The following is a 17605-nucleotide window of genomic DNA, read 5'->3' as shown; positions in this document are numbered from 1 at the left end:
GACAAACAAATAAAGAGTGTATTGGTTGCTGTTTTGTGCCGGTATGACTCCGAGCCCCAAAATGTGTACAGTGTATCTTCGTAGTAAATGAGAGCAACAAGATTTGTTCTGAAGTTCATTCCAAGTACATGTAAAAGTAACAATGCATTATTGTCTCATTGCAATCTTTCATTTTGACACACATAATGCACTGAGGAAAAAAAATGACTCAATATTTCCTGGTGCAAGTATGACAGCATCCATCAAATAATGTTTAGATACTAGCATTTGTTTCTCTCATGTGCAAAGCAAGTACGCACAAAATAAAATGTAAAAAAATGCAAGAACAGGTGCTTCCAGTACCACTTCTTTCAAATTGCTAACAGCAATACACCCCCTTTCGATCAGGAAAGACGAAGCCAGTGTAGCCGTTTGAAAATTCATTGTAGTATTCCAGCGTAGTACTCATAGTAGGATATCCTTATTTGGAAAATGCCAAGCGCAAAACTCCTCTCAAATCCCGTGCATTTCGTGCGTTTAAAACAAAACGTGGACAGAGCTCCAGTGTCAAACTGTTGCTGCACTTGTTTGGGCGTGGCTATAAGCATAGTGACATGAATTTGATTGGTCAGTATTTTTAGGCAAAGCACATGTTCTCAGCAAACAAAATATTGGAAGCGTGAGTCACGCTACCCAAAAATAAAATCTTTCTTTACATATATTTTTTTTCTATAACTTTTTTCCCATGGTTCATTCATCATCTGACATAACTTTTTAGCGAAATCTAACCAAAAGATTATTGAAAAAAAGCAAAAATGTAGACGACCACCTTTAAGACCCCCTAATTTAAAACTCCCTCCTTTTTAAGACCATGTTTTCTCAGACTTTTTCAGTTTTTGTTCATAACAAGGCATCTATAAATGTACTCCCATTTTATGACTTCCTCCTTTTTAAGACCATGTTTTCTCAGACTTTTTGTTCATAACATCTATAAATGTACTCCCATTTTATGACTCCCTCCTTTTTAAGACCATGTTTTCTCAGACTTTTTGTTCATAACATCTATAAATGTACTCCCATTTTATGACTTCCTCCTTTTTAAGACCATGTTTTCTCAGACTTTTTGTTCATAACATCTATAAATGTACTCCCATTTTATGACTCCCTCCTTTTTAAGACCATGTTTTCTCAGACTTTTTGTTCATAACATCTATAAATGTACTCCCAGTTTATGACTTCCTCCTTTTTAAGACCATGTTTTCTCAGACTTTTTGTTCATAACATCTATAAATGTACTCCCATTTTATGACTTCCTCCTTTTTAAGACCATGTTTTCTCAGACTTTTTGTTCATAACATCTATAAATGTACTCCCATTTTATGACTCCCTCCTTTTTAAGACCATGTTTTCTCAGACTTTTTGTTCATAACATCTATAAATGTACTCCCATTTTATGACTCCCTCCTTTTTAAGACCTCATTTTCTCATATTTTTGGAGGTCTTAAAATGGGGGTTCCGCTGTATATGAATGCATGCAATGCAGTGAAGTAAAAAAGTAATTCACAAGTAGAGTACTAAATCTTTCTGAGCCACAACAGAAGTTCGCTCATCAAATACAAATTAATAACAGTCACAAACAGTCAAGCACAGTACCAAAGCTCACTCATAAAAACAATGAATGATGGCAAAAAGAGCAGTATGAAAATTGTCGTTTTGCACAAGCTAACTTTACTGGAAAAATATCACAGTTTTGGAATATGTGGTTTACACATTCTCAAACAGTCATTTTTACAAAAAGTATGAATTACACAATAAAATATTCACAATCAATAACACATTTGATGACTGAAAATAATTTCTGAAAATGTTTGAGGTCTCAGGTTTGAAACTTGTTTGTCCCTTAATTTAACTCATTCATGACAGTTGGTGTGTGTTCAGTTCAGTCAAGTCCATTCCACACATTTTCCATTTATTTCGACATGAGAGCAGTAGAGAACCGCCGCCGCACGAAGTTGACCACCTCTGTTGCACGACTAAATGACATGTGTCCTTTAGTCTGCACTGCATTCACAGAGCTGAAACAAAAAAGAATGACAACAAAATCACTTAAACATGTCGGTTTCCCGCTTCTAGTTGTTTTACTGATTTTGTTTATATGTGTGCATGTTCTTCCAACTAGGTGGTTTCAGTTATGTTTAGCTCCCAAAGATGCAATTAATTCCAAGGTTTATTCCAAAAGACATTTTCTTCTTACCTGAGCATGAAGTCCTGGATGGTACGGAAGTTAAACGCCAGGTTGAGGGCATGGGTGACGGTCAGGCGTGGAATGCTCAGGTAGAACTTGACCACCTGTTGATGAGAAACATCACAGAACCTATTGACTAAATATGTAATGCAGTCTGAGTCTCTTTACTTTCAGCTCAGTCAGTCATGGATGAACACACACATAAAAGCCTCTGCTTTTCCCATCCTGAACTCAGGTCAAAATGAGTTCGGCTCATTCTCTCCCTGACCGGACGCGACAGTCCTACGCGAATCTATCAAAACTAGGAATACAGAGTTATCTCCCATATGTTTTTCGCGAGCACTGATCTAAATTTGAGATCAGTGTTCGCGAGACGAAAATGATTGCAGATTGGCCGACTTCGACAGTGATCTCCGTTCTGTTCTTCACAGTTATGATAAAGACATCGTTCTAAGGTCAAAACAAGTCGAAATTTTGGGACTGCTGCCGGAAGGAGACCGTAATATATGGTTGCATCACTACAGAAAAAATCGTCTGCTTCAGCGAACGCCAAAACCAAACGGTTGATTATCACGTGACACTTTTGCCATATTTAGAGTTGTTTGCACAGTAAATACAGCCGCGAAAAAATAGCTCCCTTGAAAATGTCTTACAAATCAATTCTTTTGTAATTTAAAAATTACACAACACCATGAAAAATCATTATCGAGGATCGCGAATCTGCTTATATCAATAATACATAACAAAAAGCTCTAAATATGTTAAAAAAATATCGGTTTCCAGACAAGGAAACTCAAGGCATCCTGTCAGGGAGAGAATGAGCCGAACTCATTTTCTTTCTTTCTTTATTTGGTGTTTAACGTCGTTTTCAACCACGAAGGTTATATCGCGACGGGGAAAGGGGGGAGATGGGATAGAGCCACTTGTCAATTGGTTCTTGTTCACAAAAGCACTAATCAAAAATTTGCTCCAGGGGCTTGCAACGTAGTACAATATATTACCTTACTGGGAGAATGCAAGTTTCCAGTACAAAGGACTTAACATTTCTTACACATGGCTTGACTAAAATCTTTACAAAAATTGACTATATTCTATACAAGAAACACTTAACAAGGGTAAAAGGAGAAACAGAATCCGTTAGTCGCCTCTTACGACATGCTGGGAGCATCGGGTAATTTCTTCCCCCTAACCCACGGGGGGTCGAACTCATTTTGACCTGAGTTCAGGATGCTGCTTTTCCATGCACCAAGAAATCTGGAGTTACAATACAAGATTAAAAGGTTACTTTAGGACAAATTTACTGATTTGAAATGGGTCAAGAGTGATCAGAATCACATGAAATATATTGGTATCTAAGCAGGTTTTCCTGATTCTGAGATGTTTCTGCTTTTAGTACAAAAATTGACCTCACTTGTATAATAACAACAATGTCCATAAGATTAATTAATTTACAATGAATGATGTAAACTGACCTGTTCCTTATCTGGTGACAAGTTGAGAGGGGCTGTGATGGCCATACCCTTACGATGTTCCACTGCAGTCAGCTGGGCCAGCATGCTCGCTGTCTCACCTGTAAACAACAGGTAAAAAATAAAAAATAATGTTGTATCACAAAACTGATGGAACAGATACAGTCAAACCTGCCCATTACCATCACCCCAAAAGATCCTCGATTAAGGACTTTTCAACATAATTCACCTTGCGATAGTGACATTTTCCTTGTGTATTGTGAACTGCCAACAGATTCCAAGAAAAGAGGAACATTAAATCATAGTTATCTTTTTCGGACACAAGAATTTTATCCTTAACAGATCACGTTCTAAAATCAAGAACAACAATACAAGAAAGTATAGTTTATAAAATGTTAAATCAATGACATAACAAAACATTCCTTCGGACCTCGATCTTTCAAACAAGTCCAAGTTAAAGATCGATAGTGACTGTTTAGTTTTGTCAATGATGCAATGTTATATCAACTAACCGCTTTTGTTTTCTGATTGATCAATAAAACAGCACACAAAAACAGTGTGAGTATAACTGACCCTGGTTATTGGTGAAGAAAATCCGCACAGCAGTCTGGTTCACCTGGGCTAATACAGTGTCCACATACTTGCTGTAATGTCTGAGAGAAAGAATGATCAACTCCAGTTTAATGATTAATCAATTCTGAGTAAGCATGGTACAAATTACAGTCACAAATTATCATATTGATTTGGGAGAAAGGACAGTATAATTCTCTTGTTCCAAACGCTCACAAAAGTCACAACCTCAACTCAGGGATTTTTCTTCTAAACAAATGTGAGTTTAAAAAAAAATCCCTGCTTTATCTTCCAAAGAATGATACCAATTTAAAGTCACAAAGCGGTTCAAACAATAAAGCATGCAAGGAAAATGTACATAGTGGTTACTTCTATGCCTTATAATTTCACTGTTTAACAAAGGAAAGTAAGTACTCTAAACGCATGATTAAAAATACTCTGCCTCACTTGTTTCAAATTTTTACTGTCTTAAAAAATAAACGTTGCATTGCAAATATGTTGTAAAAAAATGTTGGGTTGACAAAGTTAACAGACAACTTACTGAGGCCTGGTATTCTTTTCCTCCCCTGGCTTAACCCGGTCTTTCTCCACAATGATGACACAGCGGTCGTACAGCGACTGCATCTGCTGTAGTCTCTCACACAGCTTGCTTCGATTGGCGCTGCTGCTGAAACCTGACACAACAACACACACAAATATGTGAAGAATCACAGAGGAAACAGTAAAAATGTTTCTGAACTGAGCAAGTTATTGGCCCAAGCTAGACAGAGAACACATTATAATTGGTGACAATGATGCAGCTCACACAAACCAGAAGGTCTCAATTTTCACAGGCTAAAATCTGAAAAACATAGGGACATAAGCGCTCTAAATGCATACATGTGCAACAAGAGTAAGTGAACATTCTGAACATTATTCATAGGCTAAAGGTTTGGTTTTCTTTCAGACAATAATTAATAAGCATCACACAGGGAACTAGGCATACACAAATCTGGAAATCAAAATAATAACTGATGTGTATCATTACAAAGAATACAACATCAAAACCCTCTGATAATAGTTGCAAGTCCTTTTAATTCCAGAAAATTTCTTTTCCTTACATCAAAGCTAAAGAACAAATGTACACCCCCCAAAAAATCAGTTAAAAAAAGAAAGAAAAAATTCAATCAAGACTCCAACTCCACAAGCCCATTAAAAAGATAAACATTTATCCAAACAAAAACTTACTTGACCAGTTGAGTCTGTCTACGGCCAGTCTGTTGCTGAGGATGTAGTCACAGGCGGCCAGTTGGCGTGCACACACCTGGGTATTGTGGTCAAGTCGCAGAGACGACACAATGTCCTGAGCCCCGCTGATCTCTGAGGAGTCAATCAAGACCACCATCTTTCCTCTTTCCCTATTGGCCTGGGGTAAGGAGATAATGAATAATTAAATGGTAAAATTATATCACTGAAGTAGTGGTCTGGTAGAGAGGAAGGGATGCAAATCAAAGAAAGAATATCCTGTTTTATACAAAAAATGTGTCTTTGCCCCCATGCCAAACACCACCACTGACATCACACCTCTGGTCTTTCAGAACGATTACGTTTTTCTTTTTTTCCTGTTAAAAAGTAGGCCCCTTGTTAAAATCAACCATAAAGTCTAGACATTTCACTGAATGTTAAAGCAGTCTAAGCAGTGCTGTGTACATGCAAAAGCCAACAAAAAAACAAAAATACCAAAAACAAGAGAGAGACCGGAGAAATACATCAATAAATAACTTACAATGCTGGTAAATCCACCGCCACCATCACAGGTTTCCTTGTTGGCACCATGCGATTCCAGAATATCACCACCCTTTCTCTGACCAGTATCACCTCCATCTCCACTGACACTTTTTCTGCTGGCAGAATTCACACTGACCTGTTTTTTCTGTGCAGTCAAACCTTCACCACATTCACCGGACACTCCAATGACCGATGCAGAAGAGGAGGATTCTGCAACAGGCTTTTCAGAACTGTATGGGGGTGATTCTCTGGACGATGTTTCCATTGCTGATGCTTGATTTTGAAAGTGACTCCTCTTCTTGGAATTTAGCTCTGCAGAAAATGTTGTGGTGGATAAACTTGGGCTTTGTTTCTTGCTAGAGACAGGAAAACTGCTCTTCAACACAGGTTTAGGCTGGGCAGCAAAAGAGTCGCCCTCCGTATCCTTTGCTAACGTTTCAGCAGGAGTTTTCATTACACCAATGCAGTCTGAACCACTAACTTGGAAACCTTGACTAGATTTTGATCCCACAGCGTTTGTAATTCCTGTATCAGCCTGTCCAGTATGATAGCGGCGTCTTTGTTCACTTGCACCACTTTTGACAGCTTCTGGAGAAATCCCTGCAGCAGAAATGTCCAAGTGTTCTTCACTGCTGGACAACAGTGCTTTCACGGCAGCAGATTTTCTCAGTCTTGCTGCCGGTGTGATCTGGCTTGGCGGCAGTCTGTCAAAGTCTTCGTCTTCGTTTGACGAAGAGTCGGCTAGCTGTCGCACTCTCTTGCGACCCTCCACTTGTTTTACTGCCGGTCGTTTCTTGCGTTTGGCAGAGGCTTGCCGATTCTTGCTGCCTTTTATGATGCTGTCATCTTCTTCACTGTCAGAGTCACTGTACTCACTCTCTGAAAGAAACAGGACAACATACATCTTTTGTGGGGGGTTGCATATGTGAAAAATTGGGTTTGGATCATATAGCACAATCAAGAATTCTGGTAAAAGTCAAAGAAATACCTTCCCGTGAGTAATATTCTCTAACAAAAGACACCAAAGAACAGCTGCACCAAAACAGAAATATTCCCCCCCCCCCCCCCACCCCCCCCCAATAATACGAATATTTCAAACATCATACCAGAGAGTAATTCATAGCTCTTGGGGGCTGATATGCCGGAAACAGTTTCCTTAATTCTGTAGCATAATAAACTCTATGCAATGAAATAAACCAAACTCTTATCCTCCACTCCCAACACCCATTCCGTTGCATGTATGTCTTCCCATCTGCTTATCAGCGTTTTTGCCACAGAAAATGTTCGCAAATAACTCTATTGGGTTTGTGTAATGAATGGCGGTTATGGTGTTTATAGTTGGAGGGATATAACTAGTGCTTTTTTGTAATACAAAGAGGTTGTCAGGAGTTGTTTAACTTTGAGAGTGGAAACTTTTAACAGTTCAGTAAAATTCCATGGTTAGCTACGGACGGTCAAACTGGGTTCGCGGCACGTGAATTTACAACTGTGCGAGTTGTCCACGTTATAATCGCAACCGCCTGATTTTGTGAGTTGTGATTGTAAACTGCCTGACAATTGAAAGTCATTCGACCTGGGCTCTCGGATGAGAAAACCTGCTCTTGGTTTTGATGTCAACCTTGGAACCGGGAAACATTGCCGGGATGACTTGGACTTTTGTATGGGTGCCGCCATATTGGAAGATGAGGTACTTTGCTAGTTTTGTGTGAACTTGAACATTTCTTTTGTATGCGCGGACATGACTTGTGTACTTGAATAATTTCGGAATCGTATAATTTTCTTGTGCTCGGTTGGTGTGTTTTTGAATATTGTTAGTTGTTACAGTAGGGTGTTATATTTTGTAACAGGCCGCCCCAGTCTGACTTGTGCGGGGTGGTGCCAGGGTGGCGAGGGTGCGATGGAGGCCGTAAGGTTGAAGGCTAGCTACATCGTCACCTCTACATAACGTAAAAGTTATGTTTTGTTTATTTGCTTTCTTGTCCTTGTAAATATGTTCTGACGTTGACAATGAATGAGTGAGTTTCACAAGGTCGTGGACAATGAATGAATGAGTTTCAAAAGGTCATGAATTGATTATTGTAAGCAAGAAAAGATTTGAGAATTTGAGGAATGAGTTGATATTTGCTATGTCAGAAACAAACCAATTTGTATGTTCTAATTAAACCATTGGCTATTGTTTGGAAAGAATGAGTTGGTGAAAGACTACAAATTCTTCTAGTCTTCTCTATGCTTTCCTAAACTTCTGAGCGGGAGTCAGATGATTGACTGTGTGTGTGTGTGTGCACATATAAAGAATCTGGAAGGAGATTAATAAGGATAAATACGGATCTTCTTTATTTCAAATCTCTTACATTGGCGAGCTTGCGGTTGTATTAATTGGAAAATTTTTGAAGATTAATTATTTTTTTTGGTGCGTTCCCTTGAGTGCAGTTAGGCTTATTTTATATTATTGACTTGTAGTGCTGAAGTGTTGTTTGGTTTTGCGCAGATGCTGATGCATGCAGTCTGGAGGATGGACATCCTTGTCATCTGCCTGTGAAGGGAGCTCCTTGGTCTGTGGACGGATGCATCCTGTGCCTGACTGAACGACATATTTTGGACAGGAGTGAGTCATTTGTTTATCTGACACTCAAGTTAACATTCTATATATTTTTGAGAATAATTTGTCTCTGAGTGTTGGTTCTTGCTTGTGAGTAGGTTATTTTTTCCCCCTACTTTACATGAAGCGCCCTGTAGGTTAGTTTTACCTACAAGTGAATAATACATGACACATCATTTTTCCCTTTTACGTGTACACAGTTTGTAAATAGTTGTGGGTCAGCAATGCCTTGATTCATAAGTGTATGGGAATGGGGGTATGTCTAGTTCCTAGGCCAAGTTTTTGGGCGGAGCCTAGTTTCAAATGAATTGATTGTTTCCCCATGTAGTTCGGTTGATCGGTTTCCTAGACTGTGTCACTTTAGTACTGCACTTGAGGAAGTCAGGTAAATTCTAAAGTTTAGTGGACTATAGTGTTCACGTTAGTCAAAGCTAAGTCTTGGTGTTGCCCTCTAGCATTCTATGTAGCGGATAGTTTGCTTAAGTGATAGCGGTTTGTTCACGATGGCATCTCAAGAAGAGGTTCAAGCTTTGATAGCGCAGTTTAAGGTGGAGGGTGAAGCCTTAGGAAAAGATGGTGCATCACTGAACAAGTATGTGGAGGATAGTTTGCGTGAGGAAAGAACAGCAAGAAGAGAAGCTTTGTTGAAAGAAAAAGAACTCGCTGCTGCACGTGAGCTTAAAGAGAGAGAGTTAGCTGAACATGCTAAGATTGAAAATAATCGTCAAGAAAAAGAACTCGCTGCTGCACGTGAGCTTAAAGAGAGAGAGTTAGCTGAACAAGCTAAGATTGAAAATCGTCGTCTCGATATTGAAGAAGAAAAGGCGAACAGGGAGGCAAAGTTGCGAGCAGACGAGTTGGTTGAAAAAGCAAGCAAGAATAAGTTGGCCAATCGTCCCAAGATTCCCTATTTTGATGATAAATCAGATGACATTGAGAGTTATCTGTATCGCTTCGATAAGCACGCAGCTAGCTTGAAGTGGTCAAATGATGAGAAGGCTTTGATTTTGCCTACTCTACTCAGAGGTCGTGCTCTGAATTATTTTCAAGAGTTACCAGTAGAAGATACTAATGACTATGCCAAACTGTCAGCGCATTTGTTGAAGAGATTCAAATGTACTGAAGAAGGTTTCAGAACGCAGTTTCGCTCATGCAAACCTGAATCTGGTGAAACCATGCATGTCTTTTTCTCCCGCATGAGAAGATTTTTTACTAGATGGACAGATATGGCTGGAGTTGGCACAGATTTCGCTTTGCTCTGTGACTTGGTGCTCAGAGAGCAGATTCTGTCTAGTTGTGCGTCGTCTCTGGTTACTTTTCTGAAAGAAGACAAGCATACTAATGCTCAAACCATGATAGACGCAGCTGAGAGATACAGGGAAGCACATCCTAGTCAAAACCTAGCAGCAAAAGGTTCTAGTGATCCTCTGTTGGCTAATGTCGGTATTCCAAGTGGGAGAGGAGGTCATTCAGGGTCAGGTGGTCGAGGTGGTCACAGGTTTTCTAAGAAGAATAGTCAGGCTGACACAAACCCACCGACAGAACAAAGCTCTCCTGATAATAAGGGTGGTAGAGGTGCTAGTCAAGCTGGTAGAGGTAGAGGTGGTCAGAACTATCAGAGGAAGTGTTGGTGGTGTCAAGATACTTCGCACAAGTTGGCAGATTGTCCCAAAAAAATGCATACTGCTTCAGTATCCGTTGTCACTGTTGAAGAGTCCAGCTGTAGTGAAGACGAGCAGTCTGTGGCGTCAGTAGGATTTTCAGGTAGTGATGAACTTCCCGAGTCTATTCAGACATGTGAAGGTACCTTAAATGGTAGTGAGGTCACGGTCATGTTGGATAGTGGGTGTTCCACGGTTGGGGTCAGGAAGTCCCTAGTGAGAGATGATCAGTTTACGGGGAAGGTACAGGTGTGTAGACAGTTCAGTGGGGATTTGGTTCGGTTACCCATTGCGATTGTGAGTCTGGATACACCATACTTTTCTGGAAGTGTTGAGGCATGTGTGATCGACAATCCAGTATGTGACGTCATTTTGGGTAGAATACAGGGATGTACATTTGGATGTGTCGAGGTTACTAGCGCAGTCCAGACAAGAGGTCAAAAAGCTAGAGAAGAACGTCCTTTTAGACCGCTGTTGACCGCTAAAGTTCCCCAACTTGATATCAATGCTGAGAAACTTTCCAAAATGCAAATGGATGACAAAACGTTGCATGATCTGTTCGAGAAAGTTGGCCAAGGAAAATCGGAAGAGTCGTCTGGTTGTGTGGTGTCGTTTGTTGTGAGGGACCAGTTGTTATATCGAAAGTACTACTCCAAGGTCAACGATGAAGTGGTTTGGCAGCTAGTTGTTCCTGAACGCTTGCGCGAGTCTGTTTTGATCACTGCCCATGACGGTTTGTTTGGTGGTCATTTAGGCGCGAACAGTACGTTCAAAAGGGTGTCCGCATTCTTCTTTTGGCCCGGTTATCGGCAGTCGATCAAGGATTACTGCAGATCATGTGATATCTGTCAGAAAACCTTTCCCAAAGGTAGAGTTCCTTCGGCACCTTTGCAACCACTGCCTGTGATAGAAGTCCCATTTTCCCGAGTTTGCATTGATCTGATTGGTCCGATTAAACCAGTGTCAGCTCGTGGTCATCAGTACGCTTTGGTGTTGGTGGATGTTGCGACACGCTATCCGGAAGCAGTACCCTTGAAATCAACGACCACAGAAGCAGTAGCGGAAGCTTTGTTGGGCATTTTCACCCGGACGGGTTTACCAGATGAGGTTCTCTCAGATCTAGGTACACAATTCACATCTGATGTCATGCGAGAGGTGATGAGATTGATATCGGTATCGCAGTTGCACACGACTCCTTATCATCCCCAGACGAATGGTCTCTGTGAAAGGTTCAATGGAACTTTGAAATCCATGGTGAAGAAGTTGATGGCAGATAGACCTAAGGATTGGGATAGATATTTGCCTTTTGCGTTGTTCGCATACAGAGAAATCCCACAGGAGTCTACAGGGTACTCACCTTTTGAACTTCTGTACGGTAGAAACCCAAAAGGACCGTCGGAACTGCTGTATCATGCGTGGACCGATAGCAGTCGGGAGAATCAGCAGGTTCCAGTGTCACAGTATGTGCAGGATTTGAAAGAGGTCTTGGCTGACAGTGTTAGTAGAGCACAGAAGGCTGTTCAGAATGTATCGAAGAAGAACAGATCATACAGATCTCAGAAGCCAAGAATGATACTCGCTGGAAAGAAAGTCTTAGTCTTACTTCCAACTGAGAAGAACAAAATGATACTACGCTGGCGAGGTCCATTTCAGGTGATCAAAAGACTGAATCAATGTGATTACGTTGTAGAAATTTCACCTGGGATCGAGAAAGTGTACCATGTCAACTTGCTCAGGGAGTATGTGTCTAGGAATGAAGATGTTGGTCAGAACCCAGTTGTTGCCTTATTGGGAGTGATCAGTGGGTCCAGTGCAGTAGAGGAGGTAGACATTCAGAAAGTCAAACTACAGTCAGTTCCCACAGTTCAGACTGAGAATGTAGATGATGTGGTCTATAGTCCTGACTTGTCTATGCAGGCAAAACAAAAAGTGCAGGCGGTGTTTCAGAAGCATCAGGACAAAATGACGGATTTGCCTGGTACTTGTGACCTAGTGCAGCATGTGGTGAGGATTCCTGAAGGTGCTGTGGTCAATGTGAAACAGTATCCGTTACCATTTGAGTCTCAGAAAGTGGTTGAAGAAGAAGTGAAAAAGATGTTAGATCTAGACGTAATAGAGCCGTCTATTTCTCCGTTCTCGTCTCCTATTGTTCTAGTCAAGAAGAAGGACGGAAGTACTCGTTTTTGCATCGATTTCAGACACCTCAATAAGATTACGGAGTTTGACGCTGAGCCAATACCGGATCCGGAAGTTCTGTTTGCTTCATTGCAGGGCAGGCAGCATTTCACGAAGATTGATCTGGCTAAGGGCTATTGGCAAATTCCGATGGCAGAGTCTGATCGAGCAAAAACGGCTTTTCGTACCCCTCAAGGTCTATATCAGTTCAAGAAGATGCCGTTCGGAATGAGTACAGCACCAAGTACTTTCGCGAGGATGATGAAGATGTTGGATTTGGATAGGTTCAAATCTGTTCATTTCTTTGATGACGTACTTGTAGCCACAGAAGACTGGTGTGAGCATCTAGAGGCACTTGACGGACTGTTGACAGAACTGGGAAAACATGGGTTGACTGTGAGACCGTCGAAAGTAGAGGCAGGGTTTGACTCTATTGAGTTTTTGGGTCACATAGTTGGGGAGGGTAGCATGCGTCCAGTTCCCTCCAAAGTGTCCAAAATCTTGAATGTCTCTGTCCCAACCACAAAGAAACAAGTCCGGTCATTGGTAGGGCTCATCAGTTTCTATAGGCGCTATGTCCCAAGCTTCGCGTCTATTGTGTCCCCCCTGGTAGAACTCACAAAGAAGAACCAACCAAACAAAGTTCGTTGGTCAAAAGAGTGTCAGATGGCTTTTGACAGGGTCAAAGAAATTTTGTCGTCTGAACCACTGGTGAGATTGCCAGACTTTTCCAGGCCGTTCACAGTGCGGTCGGATGCATCCTCCACGGGGATTGGAGCAGCCCTGATGCAGCCTGATGATGACGGCGTCCTTCATCCAGTTCTGTATGCCAGCAGAAAACTGCTGGAAAGAGAAACCAGATACTCTACTGTGGAGAGAGAGTGCCTAGCGTTGGTGTGGGCAGTTGACAAATTCCATCGCTACTTGTTTGGCTCACATTTCTTTGTTGAGACTGATCACAGACCGTTGACGTACTTACGACAGTCCAAAACTGCCAACGGACGACTGTTGCGATGGGCTCTGTCTCTCCAAGAGTATTCATTCACAGTAGTGCCAATTCCTGGAGTCAGGAATTTTGAAGCTGATGTGTTGTCACGCTTGACGAAGTGAATGGAACATGATGGTTGAAAGAACAGTGAAAAGACTTCTGCAATCAACAAGGACAATACTTTTTGTGCTGTGAGTGTTGATATGCTGTGTATGTGTTAAGAACTAATTTAATTTTGTTCTTGTTTTTTTTACACATTGTGATTATTTTTTTTAATCTGGCTGGAAAAATTTGTTTGGATATTTTGATGCTAGTACCAATTTGTGTTGTAGTCGAGGTTTACTGTATTGAGTTTAGCGGGGGCTACTCAAACTTTGTTGGCGATCTTTGGTACCAAGAACGTCAATGTTATTGCATTCAGTAATAGGCGAAAATTGCTGAATGTCCATGAGTATAACTGTTGTGGATTAACACAGTGGGTGATTATCTACACGGCGGCGTAAATGTGGTTTATTATGCTTGCCATTGTTGCTCATGTTTAAGGACAGCCTCGTGGCTTTTGTCACTTTTTTGGTGGATGGCACTGTCTTTTGGTTGTAAACTGATTGCACTCTTTGGGAACGGACAGAGTATTTAATAAATGTTTTCCTTATGCTTTGATTATGTATTAATCTATTTATGTATTTTTTTTATGTATTTAAAAAATGTTCTTGTTACTGGAATACTTATACTTGTACAGTTTTTGAAAAAAAAAATGTTCATTTTGGGTTCACATTTTTTTTTAATCGGGGAAAGGGGTGATGTAATGAATGGCGGTTATGGTGTTTATAGTTGGAGGGATATAACTAGTGCTTTTTTGTAATACAAAGAGGTTGTCAGGAGTTGTTTAACTTTGAGAGTGGAAACTTTTAACAGTTCAGTAAAATTCCATGGTTAGCTACGGACGGTCAAACTGGGTTCGCGGCACGTGAATTTACAACTGTGCGAGTTGTCCACGTTATAATCGCAACCGCCTGATTTTGTGAGTTGTGATTGTAAACTGCCTGACAATTGAAAGTCATTCGACCTGGGCTCTCGGATGAGAAAACCTGCTCTTGGTTTTGATGTCAACCTTGGAACCGGGAAACATTGCCGGGATGACTTGGACTTTTGTATGGGTGCCGCCATATTGGAAGATGAGGTACTTTGCTAGTTTTGTGTGAACTTGAACATTTCTTTTGTATGCGCGGACATGACTTGTGTACTTGAATAATTTCGGAATCGTATAATTTTCTTGTGCTCGGTTGGTGTGTTTTTGAATATTGTTAGTTGTTACAGTAGGGTGTTATATTTTGTAACAGGCCGCCCCAGTCTGACTTGTGCGGGGTGGTGCCAGGGTGGCGAGGGTGCGATGGAGGCCGTAAGGTTGAAGGCTAGCTACATCGTCACCTCTACATAACGTAAAAGTTATGTTTTGTTTATTTGCTTTCTTGTCCTTGTAAATATGTTCTGACGTTGACAATGAATGAGTGAGTTTCACAAGGTCGTGGACAATGAATGAATGAGTTTCAAAAGGTCATGAATTGATTATTGTAAGCAAGAAAAGATTTGAGAATTTGAGGAATGAGTTGATATTTGCTATGTCAGAAACAAACCAATTTGTATGTTCTAATTAAACCATTGGCTATTGTTTGGAAAGAATGAGTTGGTGAAAGACTACAAATTCTTCTAGTCTTCTCTATGCTTTCCTAAACTTCTGAGCGGGAGTCAGATGATTGACTGTGTGTGTGTGTGTGCACATATAAAGAATCTGGAAGGAGATTAATAAGGATAAATACGGATCTTCTTTATTTCAAATCTCTTACAGTTTGTATGGGTTGTGACAGAGTGAATACTCTTGCTTTTAGTGAGTCAAACTTTTCCACATGACAGGTCAGTCACTAGCGAGGGGTGTCTAAAACTCATTGACATGGTCCTGGAGCACATGTAAACACAGCCGGTAGAAAGCTTGCCTCACTAAAAGCAAGAGTATTCACTCTTTCACAACCTATACAAACCTGACAGAGTTATTTCCGGGATCAGACTATTCCATTATCCCCCTGCCCCTACACTTGGTTCAAACACCACATTTTACCTTCTTCATCACTGCCAACACAGAAGCTGTCCTCTTGATACTGAGAGTCCTCCTCTTCATGATTCGGCAGCTGAGAATACACGTTGATGGCATTGTGGTTGTACTGGAGTCGAAAGCGACCCCCATGCTTCCCCCCTCTGTGCCCTGGACTGCGCACAGATTTCATGTAGACAGCCTGCATGTCTGAAAACAAGAGAATAGTTCTTGGAGTTACACTGATGCATGCTGTGGCAACATTTTTATCAAAGTAAGACAAAGCAGCTGAAAGAACATTCATTTTTTCTTCCTGAGATGAAAAATATTACCTGCACGCACTTAAAACACATGCACGTCGGCACACGTAATCCTGAACATTTTGGCGCTACTGCTGATCCCTGGCCGGTTGACCCCCCAACCTTTCTTTCTTTCTTTCTTTATTTGGTGTTTAACGTCGTTTTCAACCGTTCAAGGTTATATCGCGACGGGGAAAGGGGGGAGATGGGATAGAGCCACTTGTCAATTGGTTCTTGTTCACAAAAGCACTAATCAAAAAATTGCTCCAGGGGCTTGCAACGTAGTACAATATATGACCTTACTGGGAGAATGCAAGTTTCCAGTACAAAGGACTTAACATTTCTTACATACTGCTTGACTAAAATCTTTACAAATATTGACTATATTCTATACAAGAAACACTTAACAAGGGTAAAAGGAAAAACAGAATCCGTTAGTCGCCTCTTACGACATGCTGGGGAGCATCGGGTAAATTCTTCCCCCAACCTTAAAAAATCAATGAAAATCCTGTCTTAAAAGGGAGGGAGTCTTGAAATTAAGGTAAATTTACAGAGGCTATGAACAAAACATCTAAGAAAGGAGAGTCTTACAATGGAGGAAGTCTTAAATTGGCCAGGACATTTTGACCTATACATATATCTTTAACTAGATGAATACCCGCTTCGCCGGGTAGCCGGCTTCGCCGGGAAGAAGTACTTAGAGCCGTACGCCGGCTTTGCCGGGTCCGAACAATGGACTCGCCAAGCTTAGGTCTCTCCCAGATTCGTGGAATGGGAACAGCACGAAAATGATTCAGTGGCCATAATGCCATTCCTGACCATATCGAGTCCCATCCTTGTCGACGAATGTAACCGTGTTAATCACCTTTGGAGGCGAACTCCACTCAAACAGGATTGAGCAATTTAGAGCTTATCTCTAAGCCCTTTTGAACTGTTATGGCTTCTCAAAGGAAGGCCAGTACATACAAATACACAAAAGCCGCCAGACCACATCACAAACAGAACTGAACAATCCACAGGTGTTGCCCACATAGAGAGAGACACACACACACACACACACAAACACAGAGAAGCCGTATATATAGAGAGATAGATGACAGTGTATTTTTCGCGTGGCTATAAATTGATTCGACCTTTGCACTTTTACAGTGAGGATAATTTACGGGTTCAATTTACGTTCTGGACACTGCGGTGACCTTCTAAAAATAGTAACAGAACGCCGGGAATATCCGAAGATGCCCCCTCATACTATAGTGCACCATACGAAGGAAGGGAGGTAAACGCTGAAAACATGGAGAAGATAAGGAAGAGTTACTGGGAATGGTGAAATGAACAGAAAAACCAAAATCGGTTCAGCGCTGCGCGCTGAGAGCACGTGTTGAAATATCTCATCGATGATATTGTGTCCGGGGTGTAGCTGAATACGGTGTCCAATTTTGAAAAAGATCCACCTAGAACTTTGGCTTTGGTGTGTTGGTATGGGGGCCCGGGTAGCTGAGGTGGAACCAAAATCGGTTCAGCGCTGCGCGCTGAGAGCACGTGTTGAAATATCGACCAGGTTGTGTCCTGTCCCGGGTGTACCTGAATATGCCCACCAAATTTGAAGCAGATCCATCGGGAACTTTGGCCGTGCATCGCGCACACACACACACACACACAGACAGACAGACAGACAGACAGACAGACAGGCACAAGTCGTATATATATATAGACTAGAATGAATACCCGCTTCGCCGGGTAGCCGGCTTCGCCGGGAAGAAGTACTTA

The 17605-nt window shown here is 41.2% G+C and overlaps 1 protein-coding gene and 1 long non-coding RNA gene across 2 annotated transcripts in view; one reads left to right on the top strand and one right to left on the bottom strand.

Moving 5' to 3' along the window:
- LOC138953470 (uncharacterized) overlaps nt 1-17605 on the top strand; it is a 202509-nt gene that overhangs the window by 119210 nt on the left and 65694 nt on the right. The window lies entirely within an intron of this gene.
- LOC138952521 (uncharacterized) overlaps nt 581-17605 on the bottom strand; it is a 35080-nt gene continuing 18055 nt past the window's right edge. The window contains exons 17-24 of the mRNA XM_070324208.1: nt 15567-15749; nt 6029-6909; nt 5491-5668; nt 4805-4937; nt 4267-4346; nt 3697-3794; nt 2234-2328; nt 581-2054 (exon numbers count right to left, since the gene is read on the bottom strand). Coding sequence (XP_070180309.1) covers nt 1949-2054; nt 2234-2328; nt 3697-3794; nt 4267-4346; nt 4805-4937; nt 5491-5668; nt 6029-6909; nt 15567-15749 — 1754 coding nt within the window. The 3' untranslated portion in view covers nt 581-1948. The remainder of the gene's footprint in view (nt 2055-2233; nt 2329-3696; nt 3795-4266; nt 4347-4804; nt 4938-5490; nt 5669-6028; nt 6910-15566; nt 15750-17605) is intronic.

This window comes from Littorina saxatilis, linkage group LG17 (assembly GCF_037325665.1).
Source record: "Littorina saxatilis isolate snail1 linkage group LG17, US_GU_Lsax_2.0, whole genome shotgun sequence".
NCBI lineage: Eukaryota > Metazoa > Mollusca > Gastropoda > Littorinimorpha > Littorinidae > Littorina > Littorina saxatilis.
Note: the sequence above shows the minus strand (reverse complement) of the source record. Positions and strands in the feature narration are given on the sequence as shown.